This window comes from Pelobates fuscus, chromosome 11 (assembly GCF_036172605.1).
Source record: "Pelobates fuscus isolate aPelFus1 chromosome 11, aPelFus1.pri, whole genome shotgun sequence".
NCBI classification, from domain to species: Eukaryota; Metazoa; Chordata; class Amphibia; order Anura; family Pelobatidae; genus Pelobates; species Pelobates fuscus.
Genome location: NC_086327.1, coordinates 104,913,808 through 104,934,928, shown reverse-complemented (window position 1 = coordinate 104,934,928; position 21,121 = coordinate 104,913,808). Strand labels below are relative to the sequence as shown.

Sequence of the window (21,121 nt, the reverse complement as noted above, 5' to 3'; positions counted from 1 at the left end):
TAAGCAGGAGCTCTCTTGAGCGAAGGCCGCAGTGCACGGCTAGTTTGTGGCTGAGAATATCAGATGATCACTCTCAGCCCATAAAAATAAGCCCTTTACTGCTGGACATAGCTCAGGTAGACATCTAATGTTTACACTTCCTTTATTGCACAGTCTGTTTACTTTAGAATTTCTTATCTCCTGCTTTGTTAATAGCTTGCTAGACCCTGCCGGAGCCTCCTGTGTGTGATTAAAGTTCAATTTACAGAGCAGGATATAAACTTCTAAAGTAAACAGACTGTACTAATGGAAAATGAAATTTGTATGCAGTCTGTGTCAGTCACAGCCAAGGGAGGCTGCATAAATACATTTGGCAGTACACATTTTAGAGTGGCCTTTTATTGTAGCCAGCCTAAGACACACCTTTGCAAAAATCATGCTGTCTAATCAGCATATTGATATGCCACAACTGTGAGGTGGATGGATTATCTTGGCAAAGGAGAAGTGCTCACTAACACAGATTTAGACAGATTTGTGAACAATATTTGAGAGAAATAGGCCTTTTGTGTACATAGAAAATGTCTTTGATCTTTGAGTTCAGCTCATGAAAAATGGGGGCAAAAACAAAAGTGTTGCGTTTATAATTTTGTTCAGTGGAGAAACAAAAGTGGCTAAACTCTTAAATAGCAGAGAATTGAGCATAGAGACTGTAGGGGCGTAATCTATACACCAAAACTGTCTCATTAAGCTAAAGTTGTTTTAGTACTTTGAGCAGCTCTCTAATAAATATTCTCCCAATTTTCTGAAGCAGCTCTACTAAAACAACTGATCAAGAGATACCACCCTGTCACATCTAGATACGTTTTATCAACTGTCCAATGCATATTAGTCAGGCCATTCCCAAGACGTTAAAATATTATTGTGTTAAAACAATGCAATTTATGAATACAATCCACAGTTCTCGGACAATTCCAGTGTGTTTGAAGGGGAAAGCAGAAGTCATTCATTTTGGGAGCTGTGACTCAGTAAAAAAAAGTAACCATATTTCTAAACATTTTCCTAAATAATCAAACCCAAATGCTCAAACTGCACAGATACTCTACCACCCATAGTCTGAGTTTTATTCGGGGGCTTATTCACTAAACAACAAATTGTAGTGAATAGAAAGCTAAATCATGACATTTCAGGTTAAAATAGTCCAGCATAGACTAGAGCTGAGTAGGATAATTTTTTTTAAATCAACATTTTTTGTCTACATTTTGAATTCAGTTTTCAATCCATCTACAATTATTTGTTTAATGAATAAGACCCTCTCTCATGTTATAAGTGTCTCTACAGAACAGAACATTGTCACCTTAGCGACTTTCATTGCAGACAGGTACACAGTGTTTGGGTAAACTTATGTGTATACATAGTACTCGTGTTTGGGTACATATCCTATGTGTAAACCAGCATTGTTGCCTCCTAGGAACATTCCAGTCACCTTAACAACTGAATGACATCAAAGTTGCTATGGTGTGAGGAGGTTTTCGCCCAAACTTTAAACAGTTAACAAACTTCAATCAGGAACCATGCACCATTCATAGACTTAGAGAGTCCGCTGAAGCGCTAAGCCTATCACTAGCTCCCCATTCAGAAAGGTGAGTGGAAAAGGTGCATTTAGAGTTAAATCTTTCATTAATGGTTTAACTTCTTATGGTAAGATGGTACTGAAAACCTCCTTGTACTATAACAACTTTATTGTGATGAAGTTGTTATGGTGACCAAAATGGCCCTTTTAAAGCAATGTACCCCTACAGGTCTAAAAAGACAAAAAAGTGATATTTAAGTTAATCCCATATTCGAGAACAAGCCTGAATACAGGTAGTGAAGGATATTTTAAAGATAAACATGACATATTGTGACTATTGTGTATGTAAGGAGGAATGTATGAACTACAAATCTGAAGTTTAAAAGTCACAAAATGAAAATATAATACACATTGTGGCGAAACCAACCTCGCCACTGTGAACTGGAGAAGCCTGGTTGCTCGCCTGCTCCCTTTGGACTATGGACCAGACTTTAAAAAGGTTTATTTCCCCTGCAGAAAGGCTTATTCGTGCCTTTCTGCCAGGGTGTTTGGTAGATTTTATCTACCGAACAAACTACCGTACGAGAGACCACCTAGGAGAGGGAGTGTGCCGTCAATTGACTGCCCAGAAGCTGCGGTTAACCGCAGCTTAATTGACAAACGCTGGGTGGCCTTTGTTCGTCAAACAAACACGTGGCGGCGGCCATCTCAACTCCCGAACAGCGGTGTTTTGCCGTCAAGTGTCTGGAACTAAAATCGGACACTCGACTAAGCAAACACCGCTGAGACCTCCAGACTTCCGTGGATTTGTGCCGCAACTACCGAACAAGCCACCGTTCGGTAGAAAGACTAATGTTCACCTGGGGAATCTAACGAACCCAAGGAAACCCACGGATGGCAAGCCGTTCAGGACTTTTGAATGCGTTAACGGAGACCGACCGCAGGGCCAAACCTTATGGAACTATTTTCGGCTACTGTTGCCTGTGCGGTCAGTCATAACTTTCAACCTTTATAACTCCCGAACCCCTGGTCCGATCTGGGTGATCTTTGAGTATGTTACTCACCCAGATCAAGGCTATCAGGGGATCCCCTATTTAGGAGTGTACTCTAAGTATTCGGGGTACATCCAGAAAGTGGGGAAGTAATGGACATGGCTAAGGGGATTATGTGTCATGCTGAGGGGAGGAGATGTGTGGGAGGTAACGCATGTGTCATTGGTGTACTGTAAATCCCTCCCTTGCATGGGAGAATCCTTTGTAAGCCACTTTTGTTAATAAACGGTTGTTGTTCCTGCTTAACACTCAAAGTGAAGTGTCGTCTCATTCTTGGGGGGGATTTGATTGTATGCCGATTGCCAGGAGTGTAAGCTGTTCATAGGGCTTTTCCTGTTCGGCTGCTTCCAGTGTTCGTGTGTCTCTTGTCCTGGAGTTGGTGAATTCGTGCAGTTTGTAGTTCGGGAGATTGGTGATTGCAGTAGCTGCTGGTCTATCTGAAAGGGGATTATCGCCTAAACGGCTTTTATCCTCTTGTGAGTGAAACAGTCCGTTACAATTGGTGGCAGCGGTGGTATGGCGTCCTAGTGCGAGGAGCAGCACCTTGGAGACACCCGTATTGGTATCGTATGAGAGCATATTGAGGGCTTGTCTCTGAACAGCGTCCCCACCAGCAGTCATGTTCTATCGATATTAAGGCGTAGATTTTGCTACTGAGGTACTGAGGAGAATAGCCAAATATGGCCCGAATCCCCCGGAGGAGATTATTGCTGCAGCTGCGCAGCAACTGCTTAAAGAGAACCAGAGGTCATGGGATCTCGAGCACGACTTTATACTGTTAATGGTGTGACATGGTCAAGGAGATGAGGTAGCCGGTATCCTCCTCCAACACAAACCAGAGAAACCTAAAGTAGAGGACTGCATAGAGTGGTACTGGAAAGGGCCCCAGCAGGCAGGTGGAGATGGGACCAAGGTCTCTCGACCAGCCCTACAGGGAGAGGAGACGGTTGGTCTCTCCCACCAGCGGCAGAATATATTGCAGGGAGAGGAGAGTGTCGTCCTTCCTCCCCAGCGGCAGAGTGTGTTAATAAGAGGGGAGACAGTCGGTCTCACTCTCCCACAGCAGCCGGAGTACCAAGAGGAGGGGGTAAGTGATAGCCCTCCTCCACAGCCCTGTCCCAACCCAGTACTGGGGGTAGTGGGTGAAGTTTTAAACCCCACTGACCACTCCCCAGCTGAAGAGCTGGCAACTGGGCAGAGCGCCGCTGGCCTCTGCCCTTCCTTTTCCCCTTGTGCAGAGCCTGACTTTCTGCAGGCTACCCCAGCAGAAGAGCGGGCAACTGGGCAGAGCGCCGCTGGCCTCTGCCCATTTAGCATAGTTGGTGCAGATGGGACCGAGATCTCTGTACCAACCCTACAGGGATGCTGGGCAGTCGTCCCAGATCCCCTACTACAGCTGGAAGTATGTATGGGAGAGGAGCTTGTTTCCCCCTCTCCCCAACGGCAGTTTGACATACCCAGGGGAGACAGTAAGCCCCACAACTGTGCAGCTGGGACCCTGGTCTCTGCACTTACAGCACAGGGGGTAGGGATGGTAGATCCTGTCCCCCAGCAACAGGGCTGTTTAGCCAAAGGGGAGATAGTCGGCCTCCCCCCCACAGCAGCATAGTGGTTTGTCCAAAGGGAAGACAATCGGTCTCCACCTCCAGCAGCCGAGCTGTGTATCCAAAGGGGAGACCGTCAGTCTCCCCCTCCGACAACCAGGCTCCAACCAGGCTACTTCCGTGGTAGCGCTGGCACCAGGGCAGAGTACCGCTAGTCTCAGCAACCCACCAAGGAAGCCTACCAGTACCCTGCACAGCCGTGGGGAGACACCTGGACATGGACAAGTTTCTCCCTTACTCAGGTGTAACCAAGTGTTGTGGGGAGGCTGCACTGCTGATTGTGTTTTGTGGGTGGGTTGCTGGACTAACAAGGGCACTAACCGAAAGAAGGTCAGATACCCTGTTAGTCTGTTTGGAAAAGGGGAGAAATGTAGCAAACTCACCCCTGTAACAGAGTTTGCCATGAGCTTTTGGAGGGGGCTGCTTGCCCGCCTCCTGCCCTGTGATTATGGTCCCTGGGAGATTTGGCCCTTCAAGTGCAACATTTGGGCATACTGTATTTTAATATACTGCCACTGGCCCTTTAAGCAGCATATGGAATTCTATTGGACTGTGTATGTCCCTTTCAGACTATGACCCTCTCATCAGCCTATGCTAAACTTAAACTCCATGGCGATTTGACTGTGTTTGTGGCATCTGAGCGCTGTTCGGATATGTTGAGCGCTCAGATCCAAGCCATCTGGGTATGGGTTGAATGTGGGGGTTCTGTTCAGTATGATAGGAGTTATGTATTTTTGTGTCTTTTTGTGTCTTTTGCTAACATGTTCAATGGAGTCTGCCTTTATCCCTGGATATATTTGGATTACCTCTCCATTGTCTCCAGGATAGAGGACTCTTGTGAAACTGGTTTGGGCCGGAAAGCCATGCTGGCAGTGGGTTTTATTAATACTTTTGCTAACTTTTGAACCCCTGGTCTGATTCGTGCCATTTTTTAATATGTTGTTCCCCTGAATGGATTGATTGTGAATATTTTTTATGTGAATGTGATGTATAGTTTTAAAGTTACAGGGTATTTATAAAAACTGTATTTTTGCCTCTGATAATTAAATTTCCCATTGTGTAAGATAATTGTATCACAGGCAGAGGGAAGGACTTTACTGTGGGTTGTAACTGTTATTTTATTGGTTATTTTATACCTCCCTGTGGGCGGTCCTGTATGTGCAAGACCGTAATAAAAACCAGGCTGGGTGTGCCAGCACAGTCTGTTCTTCTTCACCCTCAATTTGAAGTGTCGTCTCTTATTGGGGGAATCTGCTACAAGGGATTGCTATGCTCTGCATATTCCCTTGCTGTAATCACTACTAAGCTCTTGTAAGAGCTTGTTCCTGCTTCACTATCTTGGAGGAGAGGTTTACCCCCTGGAGCCTTGTCGTAGGTCCAGGGTGGGCAGGAGACGGCGAGACCCCAACCAAGCTGCGGCGGTTCCTGGGGTCTGCGGTGCTTATGGTGTCTGGTGGAGTGCTTGTAGCCCTCATGAAGCACTAGGAGCATTCATCAACGGAGGTACTCATTCGGGGTGCCCGTCGATACACATGATAAACACAGAGCACACTGACACACACAGAGGACACTGAAAATGCCAAGAAGGCAGAGTATTCCTCCCACGAACTCCGTGGTTTGGAGCCTTGCTGTTGGTTACCATGGCAATGCTCTGGCACAGAATAGAACAAGGGATTTCGGCCTGCACCCGGTGGCGGTGCAGGTCTTGAGACAACACCGGACCACCAGGCAGCGGTGTATTTACCGTGAGGCTGGCAAGGCATTTGCCTTGGGTGGCACTTTCAGGCAGCAGCCTATTCAAATGCCAGACAAATGCAGCATCCAAGTAGTTTCTCCCCAGCAAGTAGATAGCTACCCAACATGAGCCTAGACTTCATGAAGGGTACAACAGGAATGAATCTTTATTGATGCCACACTGGCTTTTATGCAAGTTCCCATGTAAGGGGACCCCCCACATGGACCTTGTGGGGCACAGGCACACAAAGGTTACAACCAATAATATTACAGTGACAAAGATGAACACTCCCAATGCAAACAGATTCATTCCTGTTGTACCCTTCATGAAGTCTAGGCTCATGTTGGGTAGCTATCTACTTGCTGGGGAGAAACTACTTGGATACTGCATTTGTCTGGAACTATTCGTATCTACACCCGAACTGCAACTATAATCACACTGGATATACAGATAGTCCTCACTTACCGACCGGATTCCGTTCTTACAACTCGGCCGTATAACGAATTGGTCGGTAAGTGAGGATGCGCTAACCAGTTCACTAGCGCAGGGTATCTCTAAAATTTATGATCGTGGGGAAATTCCCCGAACATAGACCAGCTCTCTTAAGTGGGGAATCCCTTGATTCCCCATGCTAGATAGATGGTCATAAGTCCGAGCAGTTGTAAAGCAGGTAGGTCGCAAAGTGAGGACTACCTGTATATGATGCATTATTTACGCAATGTCAGTTCCAGCCTAGTGTGCCCCTTTTTCAGTTTCAGACCCATTGTAAGCAGCACACCGTGCTCACTGGGATAGTAGCCTAGTGTTGTCTTGGCAGTTATCGTTACCTTGTTTCTATAATATGAGAAGGATTCATATCGATGAAAGTATATTGTGCGTTTCCTTGTTTTAGACAGGGGCGTCACAGTGGCAGATGACAGTCGGATTCCATCTGTGAATAAATTGCAATAAATTTAAAAACAAACAAAAGTAAAAAAACACAAAACCTCATTATTTCACTATGATACGCATAACAACTATGTAAAATCCATGACGACAAAACTAATAAAGAAAAAAAAAAGCAACTTGTTCAAATAAAAAAGCCTTTCACTACACACGCACTAGAATAAATACCTTTCATTTTTTTTTTAAATGTACGAGTTAAAATTTAAGTAACATTCTGGTTTTTTTTCCCAACCTTTTTTTTTTTTCCACTTGTCGTTTTTATAATCTGAACAATTTTACCCTCTAGGCTGGAAAAAAGAAAAAGAAAAAAAAAGAGAGAACGTGAGAGAGAGAGAGAGAGAAAAAAGAGAGGGAATAAAAAAAGTTTATGGCTCATTAAAAGATGATTAACATCTCTACGGAGAAGGGCTGATATACTTATCAATCCTTCTTTAATAGGTCTGTTGAAAAAAAAGAGGTTTGACAGATGAGTAAAGCACGGCCCCTCCCTCTCCTGCAAGTTGAGTTACTTAGGGCTGTTGCTGAAACGAAGTATATATTTGGTGAAGTGAAGCAGTCTGGAGACTAGCTGCCAACTTGCAGTTGAGGAGACAGAATAAGAAACATTGGAACAAAAAATATGGTCATCTGTCTTAACAATAGCTGAAATGCAGCACTTGATACAGAATTAACAAAGGGAATTTCTAAGTGGATTTACGGGACTTTTCTTACTTTTTTTAATTTTTTTTTTATTTTACTAATGTTTTCTTTCCGGTCACAGCTGTGATAAAAACTGTTCTTATTTTCTTTTTTCGTGATTTTTTGTTTTGTTTGTTTTAATTGTCCAACCTTCTGTCTAAATCAAAGGACTGATCTGCCCTCCGTGGCGGAAAGTGTACGTACAAAACTTGTAAAAATATAAGCCTCCCGTATGTTATTTTTGAAAGGAGATGTGATCTCTTTGCTCATTTCGTTCGAGATTTAAATATTGATCGGCACATCTGGAACATGGATCAGCTATCAATAACAAGTGGATTCCCATTTTTTTCTTAAAAAGCAAAGTATTCTTCATACGTGCTCCTTACGGATGGTCCTAGAATAAAACTAAAACGGTAAAAGAAGTCTCAGGACCTGGATACAGATAGGTCGCCAACAAATAATTTTTTTTAAAAAAAATGATAGTTTGCACTGGACACCAATAGAATGGAAGTGTCACATCACACAGTTCATGGGTTGAAGTTTTATTGATCACCGTAAGTAAAAGTTATATATCCCTATGGGTTCCTGGACTGGAAGGTGTGGATTAATAAGCTGCTTTGATACTTCAAGTCTAAAGGATTCATAGATGACTGAGTTTTAATTACACTGGTTGGACTTTCGAGGAAGTCAATAGGAGAAAATTTGTTTTCAACCTGTCTTGTTAAGTGTAAGAAGACCTGGCGGGATTAAGTAGATTTATGCTATATTCTTGACCCCTTGGTCTTGACAAGCCCTTATCTACACTGAAGGATCACTTTCCACTTGCTTAATCCTTCTCAGCATCTTCTAGAGGTACTTGGAGCCTTCTTCAGTATAGCTTTTAAAACACTAAAGGATAGATTCCTCAGAACATGATGAAGTGTTGGATATCGCTTCTCGTGGCCACAGTTCTGTGCCAGCAACTTACTGTCTTCAGAGTATTGGCAAACAAGAAAGAACGCAAGAAGGCAAAAGACGCTCATCAGTTCACTGAACCCTTTAATGTCACTTTATCCAACAGCGAAGAGTTTGATGAACTTGAAAAGGTATGTGAGTTATCCCCTCCACCTCCCCTCCCATTCACTCACGCCACAGTTTCTTTTAGGACAAAAAAGGATTTGCTCTATCCGAATCTCTAGCTGCTATAAACTACAACTCCCATCATCCACCAGTCAGTCACACTGGGAATTACAGTTCAAAGCAGTTCTTGAAGCAGATGTTGATAATTAATGCTGTGCCCAAAATACTGTTACGGACTAGGTACCACGGTCACAGGACAGCTAGCTTCTTACTTTCAATACCCTGTTCTGTCTTTTATTAAATCACATTACTATATTTTCATACTGCATATAATTTACCTATTAAATTGTCTCTGTCTGACTTCTCTGATTCTAAAAAAACCCTACAAAGTAATGTGTATTAATATCAATAGTAAACATACACAGGTGACATCAGACAATTTGACATTGACAACTAGATAGCTCATTCGTCAAAAGGGCAGAAACTATTTACTGAGAAAATGATGTGATACAAAAATAGTGAGCCCTCAGTAAGTTGATCATATTAAATATATAGCTGAGAAACCACCTATGACCAAAGCAACAAAGTTATGACGTTTTCACAGTAGAATAAACTTAGGGAATAGAGGGATAAATAGAATAAATTGATGTATTATTACTATTGATAAACATCTGTTAATGTGTATCTCTAAAGGGTTAACTTAACCTTAGGAGTAAAGTAATTTTAAGAAAGATGATGTTGAAAAAAAGCAGGCATGATTTGAAGATAGTTTGAAATTGGAGTAGTGTACAAAATACGTGTTCACAGAAGGAGTGGTTGATACTTGGCACAGCCGCCAGTAGAGGTGGTAGATGATAAAATGTTAGTACATGCCTGGTGTGTGCATAAAGCTTTCATGGATTTTGAGATTCCAGAATGGGCAAGATAAATGGGACAATTGGTTTGCTACAAACGCAATCTGTTTCTGTGTAAGACTGAGTATGCATACACAGTGCCTTGTACGAAGGATATCCAAAGAATAGAAAGGATTGTATAGCTGAGGGGCTAAACAGAGGAAACTAAAATCTCATGTGAAGATCTTAACTAACAAAGGAAAGGTATTAAACGGAGAAAGGTAGGCTTGATGCATAGGCAGCTGCCTAATCTCTACATTCTGGCATGAGCTACAATACAGTCTGACTGAGTGCAATGGGAGTTGTAATCCTATATACAATTGTACAACTGCATTTGCCACCCCAGTAAGACATAATAACATTTCAATAAACTGGGATCTGTAGTTGTTGATCCAAAAAACATGCAATATAGATAAACAGCTTCAATTCATTGATCATTATCTATGATTATTTTTAAAGTGCCAACAGATTCCGTAACGCTGTACAATGGATATTTGTTCAATGCATTTTGAGCTCTTGTGCATTTTAGCACATCCATGCTACAGGGATCATGGGACTTCGATTCTAGCAAGAAACAGCAATTCTTAATTCATCCACAGGTGAGAGTTTATACCTTCTGGGCTCACCCCTAGCCCATTCTCAGACAGCAAAGACAAGTTGGATGAGACTCACAACCTTATCTGCAAGGAAACTTTTTCGCGGCATTGAAGAATAGAAAATCACAATGTTTCAATTAGTGATTTTTATTTTTGTATGCTGCAATAAAGTTTCCTTGGGGAGAAGGGAGTAAGAAAAGCAAGTAGCAAGAGAGGTGAGAACGGACAACAGCTCAATTAGCCTGCCCTTCGGTGGGTCCCCGCTCAGATCTCAAGCTGGTTTTAGCTCATCGTGTGCCATTACAGAGAGAACATATCTGAAGCATATCAGACTGGTCCCAACCGTACGGGCAGTCCAAATCCGAAATGCCAGAAAGTTCCCTCTGCACGAGAGATACAGCAACCCCAGACTATTGTTTCAACCTTGTAAGGTATCATCAGTGAGGGATAGCCAATATTCCTCTAGGCACCGTGAGCAAGGGTCCTACGTCTGGTGGTGGTGAGACTCATTCAATTTGTCTTTGTTGTGTGTGAATGGGCTAAGGGTGAACCCAGAAGGTGTGATCTCCCACCTGCGAAGGAATTTTAATATATCAGGAACCTATTTAATAACCTGTGAATAGTCTACAACACAGGTATCAGGTTTGAAGACACTTGTTACTGTTATTAACATGTGATAATGCATGGTAAGTCAAAACACAGCAAATTTAGGACTTACAAAAGTAATTCTATTTTTTGACTACCTGCCCTCATCTATTGTATGCACTGGTTGCCTGTGATGACTGTGTAAGCATCTTTCAATAAAAAAAAGAGGTTTAATCACCTTACGTTTAGTTTACTGTAAGAATCCAATCCCAGTACTATCCTCAAGGCATCTCGCAGTGACATATTTTGTTGGCATGAAATACACTGTCATCAGTGAGAGACAAGTTAAATCCTGAGTCAGACAAGTTCTATATAAAAGAGTCAGGCTTCTGTAAACATGTCATTGCTCACTACACTTGGATGCCCATGTTTCCTAAGCAGCGTAATTCCTTAGCAAGTGAATAAAAGGGTTATTATACTGTGCGGGGAGTATAACAGCCTTCCAGTGTAGACAGAGAGTTTGTTCAAATGAGACTCAGTTTAAGACAGTGACGTGCAATAGTGCAATGTAGGACTGGACATAGTTTTGGGGTCACTCTTTGATAAAGCGGTATCTAATTATGAAAATATACTACCACAATATCCGTGATCACCTGCTAGAGTTTACATTGTAGGCTAAGGTGGTACAAAACAACTGATTTAAAAATAGGGGTGTCATACCCCTTAGATGTTGATTGACAATAAATCCCATTCTCTTCTGCAAGCCTATAGCATGACAAAGAACTATGGGAGATTTAGTTTTATAATCTATAGGGGGTGGGGGGGGCAGGGTGATATTCCAACAGCCCATTATTAGTAAAAGAAAGACTGTTATTTTATAAAACTAAAGTTGGTGAGGATGTGGAGATTACAGTGAAGCACATCACATTGCAGGCAGACACATGTAAGTTCTATTTTGATGGCTACATTGAAATTGTTCTGTAGAATTTTATTTTTAATAAGCCTGTCACGTAAAGGGGAAATCTGGCCATCATAACCAAACTTCTCACTATGAATGTAAACTTGTCAATGACGTTCATTCGCCTTTTTCTGGATCAGTGGTTCCCAAACAAATCCTTATGGCCCACCAACAGTCAAGGATTTATGTATCTCCCCCATATTTTTATTCCAATACACCTGGACTGTTGGTGGTTCTTAATGACTGGTTTGGGAAACACTAGTCTAGATTATTCCAATGGACTTTGTCCATTCTACTAATGAATGTAACTGATGGTTGATTACAGTTATGTCTATCCTTTGGTATGTTTGCTGTGGTTGAATACAGTATGCTTTCCAGAAAAACTAGTGCACCATATCTAGACTGACAGCTATTACCTTTCATTACTCCAAAACAAACCCTAGATGGATACGTGGTCCACTGTTTTACAAAAAGAGCACGGCCAAAATTGGAACAATATTTTCCTGTCACTCTACAGTCCAGAAAGAAAGGCCAAATTCATTTGATAAAGGATCTTCCATGAGCCCAAACATTGCTTAAATGACAAAAAAAATGACCCTTCTTTTAACGCTGCCCAGTTCCCAGCTCTGCTCATGTATTAATATGGAATGTGGTCCCTGTTTTTAGCTACATCTCAGAAGTCTTAGAATAGGACTCTGGCACGTGCATCATTTTCAGACTTGCGCTCTTCAATGGCTTTAAATATTCACATCAAGGTACTTCTTGTAACTCACCTTGGGTCAACCAGATGCGGCCAGAATGCAATTTAGAAAAATGTGGTCACACAGACTGTCACGACCACGCTTACCTGGGGGTCCCCCGCCGCATCTCCGTCCACTCCTGTGGCAGTTCCCCCTCACTGCACGACGAGGACTCTGACGTGTCCGAGTGCAAAGACAGACAGCCGGCATTTCTGTGACTCGTGTACGTGGTTCCCCGTACCGCAGGAAGCTCCAGTCGATCCCACATGTAAACTCCACATACTCTAGGCGCGCGCCCGACGTTTTGCCTCTTAAAGGGATAGAACACCTGAAACAGCTTAAAGGGCTAATCACTGTTTAACCAATGGTATGTGAGAGGTGGATACCTCTCCCCTATATAAACCCAGTTAGCCTCTACCTCAGTGCTCAGTTATACTATGCTCTTCTGTATATACACTTCTGTGAATCCTGTTATACCATTCCTGAACCTGCGATGCCTGCCCTCGACCTTGGCTTACCCTGACTACGAGATTGTCTTGTCCCTAATTGGTACTGATACCGGAGAAACTGACGGAAGCCAAGCACAGAGAGATGGACACAGGTTTCTTCAGGAAGGAAGAGATTCTTTATTGGATCACCGATCGGGACTCAGAGGGACTAGCGTCACCAAAATACAGCAAAGTCTGAGTACTGAATACATAGAGTACATTCCTTATATAGCACTGTAGCTCCTCCCACAATTAACTACACCCACACATACCCTTAACCTATTTAATGAATAGAGTCTAAACTCATCCATCCGGTCTAACCACGTGGCTCATCTGATACAAAGGAGAGGGACGCGTAATTCCAGTTCTTACATTCCTGCACCTGGTCAGTACAGTGATGACAGTATCTTAGCTACGTGTAATTAACCAACTGATACTACAAACACATATACATACATATGCCTTGTGGCAATCTTAGCCTGCTAAACTTGTATTTTACTGGAATTACATCACATTCCCCCCTTTGATGCCTCTGATATTTCACAATTACTTGAGGCATCACTTAACCTTGGTTTGCATATACCTCAGGTTACCATGAACCAGACCAGACTTATCTTATGATGTGAATCTTCAACATTCATCTTCTTGCATTGGTTCTCCCTGATCTAGAGCCTTATACTTATATATCGCCATTATCTGTGCAGCAGCCTTCCTCTCTGCTATACTTCCTATCAGGCTTTGCACAGACCTAACTACTAAGGGTATAAGACACGGTAGGAGTAGACACAACAGTAAAATCAGTAGGACTCCACCTACCACTGCCTTAAGCCCTCCAAACCACTCATACCAGCTACCAAACCAACTACTTGGATTATACCCTTTCCATACCTGAGTAGGCACATGCGCTAGTTTAACCATATGGCTAGTAAGCTCAGCTATTGCTTGCCCTTCGTCATCTATTTGAAGACAGCAATTGCTCAGGTTAAACTTCCCACATACACCTCCCTCTACTGCCAAAAGGTAATCCAAGGCTAATCTATTTTGGTAGACTGCTGTCCTCATCCTGGTGTTATGCTTCGCTAGAAGATTGAGCGCTTGTGATGTCTCATTTGTGATAATCTCAACCACCGCCTGTAACCTTATAATGCGGTTGAGCATATAAATAGGGGTTCTATAACCAAAGGTACCATCCTCAGCCCACGTGGCTGGCCCATAATAATCTATGATACGCTGGGGAGGCCATTCGTTATCTTCCCAGGTACCTATCTCTATGGGTCCCCTTTTCTTCCTATGATTCACATCATACACTTTAACACCTAAAGTCTCACCTGTTTCAATCGGTAACAAGAAGAAGGATGGTTTGAGCATACCCAACACACATGCCCCTTCCCAGTCCTGTGGCAACTCCGAATAGGCTTTCTTACCACAGATCCAGTACAAATTTGCTGGGGCTCTCCAGGTAGATGTGATGGATAGATCAAACCACACATCCTTTAAATTGGCGTATCTAGCAAACGGGTTTGATGGTTCTGAGACATTTGAAGCCGACCACCAAGTTGTATTCTTTGTATCATCATCATAAGCTTTTTGCCCTAGACAAGTTAATTCTCCTACAGAAGTATTATACATCATTCCTTTCCTTGCTATGCAAACATAACCTATGATGGAGGTCTTTAATCTCCACTCAGATTTACCTCTAACACTCATCTGATAATCGGCTTGTGAAGATATTAATTGTTGAACTGCCTCAGAACCGGACATTACCTCCTTTGCTTCCTAAGGCCATTGGTCTCCCATGTTAGTACCTCCACACACATAGCAGTTGGTAACATTAAGACTACCGGCAATACTTTCAGCTAGATCGATGAACAGGTTTTTAGCATTATGGGGGATCTTATTATCTAGACTCATCTCTTCGTAAAAGGAATGGTATACTTGATGAGTCTGGGAGGATACCGTATCAGTCTCTATTCCTATAAACAATAATGTCCCAGGATCTAAACCCGTCCCGTATATTTGAAACCCAAATAAATTTCCATACTTATCTAAGAACTTGTCGGGGTTATTAATGAGTATATGGACTGGGTTGCATTCCATAGACTTACAATAAGGGCTAGTCGGCAACTTAGTCACTATCATGTCTTTGTCTACTGTCTGTCCCCAAGTTGCCCACCCCACACAAGACCAATATGGGCAAAAGTTATAATCTCTATTTGGGCATCTAGGACTTACATATTTATTTTTGCTACTGGGACAAATATATTTATCGTTAGACCCATACGTCCTCTCCCATCTAAGATCCCCACATACATTCCACGGCTTTCTACCACTCGATATCGCTTTACACGCATCAAATAGCAGAACACCCGAAGAATGTACGGATTCTAACACCGTTTTATTAATTAGGGTCCCCTGAGGATCTCCATTCCTGAGAGTCAACCAAATTGTACGAGGCTGATACTCCGGACTGAAGCACTTAGGTTCTCCTACTCCTAAATGGCACACACTATAGTCTATATTTAAGTATCTACATCTCGATACATCTCCTTTACACTCGTATTGTGAATGCCAAATTAGGGTTTGGGATATATGGTTACCTGTTCTCGTAGTCTTAATGCATACCTCACAGCTAGGAGTGTCGGTACCTCTACCTTCCTGAATATAAAAACACATATAAATAAACACTATCAAAAGCACATCTTTCGCCGTCATCCTCAGTCTTCGTCCGTGCGATGGAACCTCAGCTTCCAGGATGTGAGGGCTGCAGGGAATGGAGTTCTGCTCGTCTTCACAGGTGTCCCTTCGGGACTTTCCTGGCTTATACACTATGTGATGGTAAGCGGACAGGCTTTATTATGGCCTTCTCACTCACACCTGTAACAATAAAATTTGTAATCCACAATAATTCCTCGTTACTCCGACTGAGTAGTACGTTTTAACCGGATCTTGCAGGGATTCTCTGGATCTGCTGTAATTTGCCAAGAATCGACTGCTGCTGGTTTAACCCTGGAGTGATGTATCCACGGAGTTACTTCGGCTACTTTTATCGCTGTAGGGGTAGACAAAAGAACAACATAAGGACCTCTCCACTTGGGCCCTAACGGTACATTATTCCACTCTTTAATCCACACTTGGTCTCCTGGATGGTAACTATGAACAGGGGGATAAATATTCACAGGTAATCTATCTTGTACCCATTTCTGTACCTCCTCCATAGTCTTACCCAACTCTACAACCTGCTGCCGGGTAATTCCTTCTCCCAACTGACTCAAGTCCCCCCTTAAGTTACCAAGTACGGGAGGTGGTCGCCCATACATGATTTCAAAAGGAGAGAGGCCCATCCTTCTGGTAGGGGTACTGCGGATTCGCAATAAAGCTATGGGTAAGAGAACGTTCCACTTAAGTTGGGTTTCCTGACACATTTTAGCCAACTGGTTCTTTATAGTTCTATTCATTCTCTCTACCTTACCAGAACTCTGGGGTCTATATGCAGTATGAAGCCTCCACTTTATACCAAGCATATGAGTCAGTTGTTGTAGGCACTGATGAACAAAAGCTGGACCATTGTCCGATCCTATAGAACAGGGTAGTCCATATCGGGGTATTATTTCTCGTAGCAGGAATCTCACAACTTCTCCTGCTTTCTCTGTACGAGTAGGACATGCTTCTACCCAGCCTGAATAGGTGCACACAATTACCAGCAGGTAACGATGTCCACCCGACTTAGGCATCACTGTAAAGTCTATTTGTAGATCGGACATGGGGAGTCCCCCCATAAACTGGACTCCTGGTGGCTTTACTGGTCCTTGTCTTGCATTATTTTTAGCACACGTTACACATCTACGTACAATGGCCTGAGTCAAGTTGGACAATCTTGGTATGTAGAAATGTTTTCTAAGAGATTCTTCAGTACTGTCTCTCCCAGAATGTGTCCCGTTATGATAGTTTTGGACAATTTCTACTGCTAGTGATGCTGGTATAACTATTCTTCCATCTTCTAGCTGATACCACTTGTTCTCCAAATACTTTCCCGGTTCAGTCTTTAACCACTCCTCTTCTTGAGCTGTATAAACTGGAGTCCATTGGGACAGTGGAGTTGGTATAAGAGCAGCTATATGCCCCACATACTCCTGTCTTCCTGATTCAGCAGCACGCTTAGCTGCACTATCTGCCATCCGATTTCCCTTGGTTACATCACCATCTCCTCTCAGATGCGCTCGACAATGTATGATACCGACTTCTTTCGGCTCCCACACTGCTTCCAATAGTTGTAGGATTTCAGCTGCGTACTTGATTTCTTTGCCTTCTGAATTCAGTAGTCCTCTTTCTTTATACAAAGCTCCGTGGGCATGAGTGGTTAAAAACGCATACTTAGAGTCCGTATAGATATTTACTCTTAAACCTTCAGCCAATTGTAACGCTCGTGTTAGTGCTATTAATTCTGCCTTTTGTGCTGATGTTCCTTTCGCCAGTGGCCGAGCTTCTATCACCTTGTCTATTGTTGTTACTGCATATCCTGCATAGCGGATCCCTTCTTTCACATAACTACTGCCGTCGGTGTAATATTGAACATCGGGGTTCTGGATGGGAAAATCACGAAGATCTGGTCTACTTGAGAATACTTCATCCATTACTTCCAGACAATCATGTTGACTTTCAGTAGGTTGTGGCAAAAGGGTAGCTGGATTTAAGGTGTTTACAGTCTCTAAATGCACTCTTGGGTTTTCACACAACATTGCTTGATACTTGGTCATACGGCTGTTACTAAACCAATGATTTCCTTTGTAATCCAACAACGTCTGTACTGCATGTGGGACTCGTACATAAAGTTCTTGACCCAGAGTGAGTTTATCGGCTTCAGCTACTAGCAGGGCGGCTGCAGCTACGGCTCTTAGACAAGGTGGAAGTCCGCTGGCCACTGCATCCAGTTGCTTAGACATGTAGGCAACAGGTCTTTGCCATGATCCCAAGTACTGTGTCAATACTCCCACAGCCATTCTTCTTTGCTCGTGTACATATAAGTAGAATGGTCGTGTGTGATCAGGTAGACCTAATGCTGGGGCACTCATCAAAGCCTTCTTCACATCTTCAAATGCCGTTTGCTGTTCTTGGGTCCATAAGAAGGGGTCGTGCTCTGTACCTTTGATAGCTGCGTACAGAGGTTTTGCCAGTATCGCATAGCTGGGAATCCATATCCTACAGAAGCCTGCTGCCCCCAAGAATTCTCGCACTTGTCTTCTATTCTTGGGTATTGGTATTTGGCAGACAGCTTCTTTTCTCTCTGGCCCCATAATCCTTTGACCTTCAGAGATATGGAATCCCAGATACTTGACAGTTGGCAAACACAACTGAGCCTTCTTTCTAGACACCTTGTATCCTGCCTTCCAGAGAATGTGTAGTAGATCGTGCGTTGCTTGCTGACAGATTTCTTTTGTAACTGCTGCTATCAACAAGTCATCTACATATTGTAACAATACACACTCTCCTGGGATGGACTCGAAATCCAATAGATCTTGACTTAGGGCTGAACCAAATAGGGTAGGTGAATTTTTAAACCCTTGGGGCAGTCTTGTCCAAGTCATTTGGCGTTTTGAGCCCGTTACAGCGTTCTCCCATTGGAAAGCGAAAATACATTGACTTTCTGCGGCAATTCGGAGGCAAAAGAAGGCATCTTTGAGGTCTAAAACTGTGAAGTAAGTAGCCCCGCCCGGAATTAAAGCAAGCAGGTTATATGGATTGGGTACAACTGGATGTATGCTAACAACCGCATCATTGACTGCTCTTAAGTCCTGTACAGGTCGATACTCATCTGTGCCGGGCTTTTGAACAGGCAGCAATGGGGTGTTCCAGGGGGAAGTACAGAATTTTAGGATACCATACCGTATGAACTTATCCAGATAGGATTGGATGTTCTTCTTAGCCTTCTGCGGAATGTGATATTGTCTTAGGCTCACTGGATAAACCCCATGTTTCAGTTCAATTTTTATTGGTGGAATATTGCGGGCCAGTCCTGGTGGGTTGTTCTCTGCCCAAACTCCTGGTATGTTAAACAATGTCTCATCACTCCTAGGGTTTTGGCTAGTCAACACTGTATAAAGTCGCCACTCTTCTTCCTTTGGTACGGATAAAGTCATAATACCTGAAGGTCCATTAAACTTTAAAGATGTTGTTCCATCTGGTAGGAACGTAATCTGCGCTTGTAATTTGGATAGCATATCACGTCCCAGCAATTGGACTGGACATTCAGGCATATAAAGGAATTGGTGTTTTACTACGTGGCCTCCCAATGTACAGAGTCGACTTTTAAGAACCGGTCTTTCAGCACTTCTTCCAGTTGCTCCTATCACAGTAATAGTCCTTCCAGATGGAGGAGCAACTAGATTAGTCACCACTGAATGTTCAGCACCAGTGTCGATCATGAACGCACTCCTTTTCCCCCCTATTGATACATCGACCATAGGCTCCGCTCGACCAAGGGGGATGGAGCCCGGTCGGTATCAATAGTCCTCCATGACCGTGTCAGCCAATCCTACGAAGTCCCTACCTTCTCTATCGCGGGACCTTTGCGCTGCTGGAATATATCTGTCTTCTCTAACACTTCCTCTGTTCCCATTACTCCCTCTATAACCATTACTCCCTCCGGGGCCTCCTCTACCTCTCGCTCTGCCTCTAAAGTTTCCGTAGCCTGCCCTGGGTTGGTCTCTCTCGTACTGCTCTCTTTGCGGACATTCGTTCCTCCAATGCCCTTCTTCCTTGCAATACGCACACTGATCCCTACTCAAAGGCTCCCTACTCCATCTATTATTGCCTCTATCTGGGCCCCGTTTATCTACGCCTGCGATCGCTACCGCTAGCATATCAGCCTTTTTACGCATCTTGCGCTCCTCCTCTTTCTTGCTTTCTGTTTCCCTATTCATATAGACCTTATTAGCTACCTCCATTAGTTGGGAGATTGACATACCTGCAAACCCTTCTAACTTTTGTAGCTTGCGCTTAATATCTCCGTAAGCTTGGCTGACAAAGGCGGAGTTCACCATTCGGGAATTGTCTGCGTCTTCCGGATTAAAGGGGGTGTACAAGCGGTACGCCTCCAATAATCGGTCATAAAAGACACTGGGCGCTTCATCGCTTTTCTGAATCACCTCAACTGTCTTTGACATATTAATAGCCTTCTTTCCTCCGGCTTTCATGCCAGCAATTATAGCGTCTCTATAGGCTCTGAGTTGAACCATATCAGCACCATTTACGTTCCAATCGGGATCAGTGTTGGGATAATGTGTTGCGGCCCATGCTGCTGGATTAGCTTGGTTCAAAGCACGGGCTCTATCCTCTAATGCTTTAATGGCTGCTTGATTTATTCTTGTCCTTTCCTCATTGTTAAATAAAGTCATTAATAACTGCTGGCAATCAGCCCATGTCGGATTATGTGTCTGTACTATTGAGGTGAACAGATCAGTCATGGCTTGTGGTTTCTCAGTATACGAGGAATTGTGGGTCTTCCAGTTTAAAAGATCGGTTGTAGTGAAGGGAACATATACGAAGACAGGGTCAGCTTGTGCCATTTGACCTGCGGCATCGATATAAGCTGACCCGGGATTTAAGCGAAGAGGCATCTGATAGTGCTTTAATTGTTGGGCACCAGTCAACTGTCGGGTTTGGATGGGGCTACGTAGGGAAGCGTCAGTCATGGGTTCCGGTCGGGGAGATATAGGGTATGGGGATGTGGGAGGTTGGTTTTGGGAAAAGGTAGTGAATAGAACACTTCGGGCCGAGCTAGATGAAGCTTGACCGGAAGTCTGAAGTGGCGCCAAATCAGGATATTCGTTTCTAATGGGGGTGGGTTCTGGTTCCGGAAGGGGAGATTTAGTACGAGGGGGGGTGGATCCTGTACTGGAGGAGGAAGCGGAAGTGGATGAGGGTAATGAGGGAAGGGTTACAGGACTTCCTGTATTTGCGTCACTTCCTCTTACCGGAAAGTAAGGGGGCGGCAAAGGGATCTCGGACTCAGGGGGCGTGTCCAAAATGGGCCTAACACCAGCCCTAGTGGACGAACAAGTCCTAGCTACCATGAGGCGACACTGTTCCTCGTGGCATGTCCGGAGCCATTTTGGCGAGTCATTTACGGCCTGTCTCCAACAATCAATATAAGGAAACTGGCCGTAAAGTTCAGGCCTACCTGATACAGCCACGTGTAAGCGCTGTACCAGAGTTGGATCCAAACTGCCACGTGGCGGCCATG

General features: G+C 43.6%; 1 protein-coding gene across 1 annotated transcript in view; it reads left to right on the top strand.

Annotated features, from left to right (window-relative positions):
• The first annotated feature begins 7,441 nt into the window (after positions 1-7,441).
• The window catches only part of C1QTNF12 (C1q and TNF related 12), an 84,317-nt gene continuing 70,637 nt past the window's right edge, over positions 7,442-21,121 (top strand). Inside the window, exon 1 of the mRNA XM_063435765.1 lies at positions 7,442-8,648. Within this exon, the coding sequence (XP_063291835.1) occupies positions 8,475-8,648 (174 nt within the window). The 5' untranslated portion in view covers positions 7,442-8,474. The remainder of the gene's footprint in view (positions 8,649-21,121) is intronic.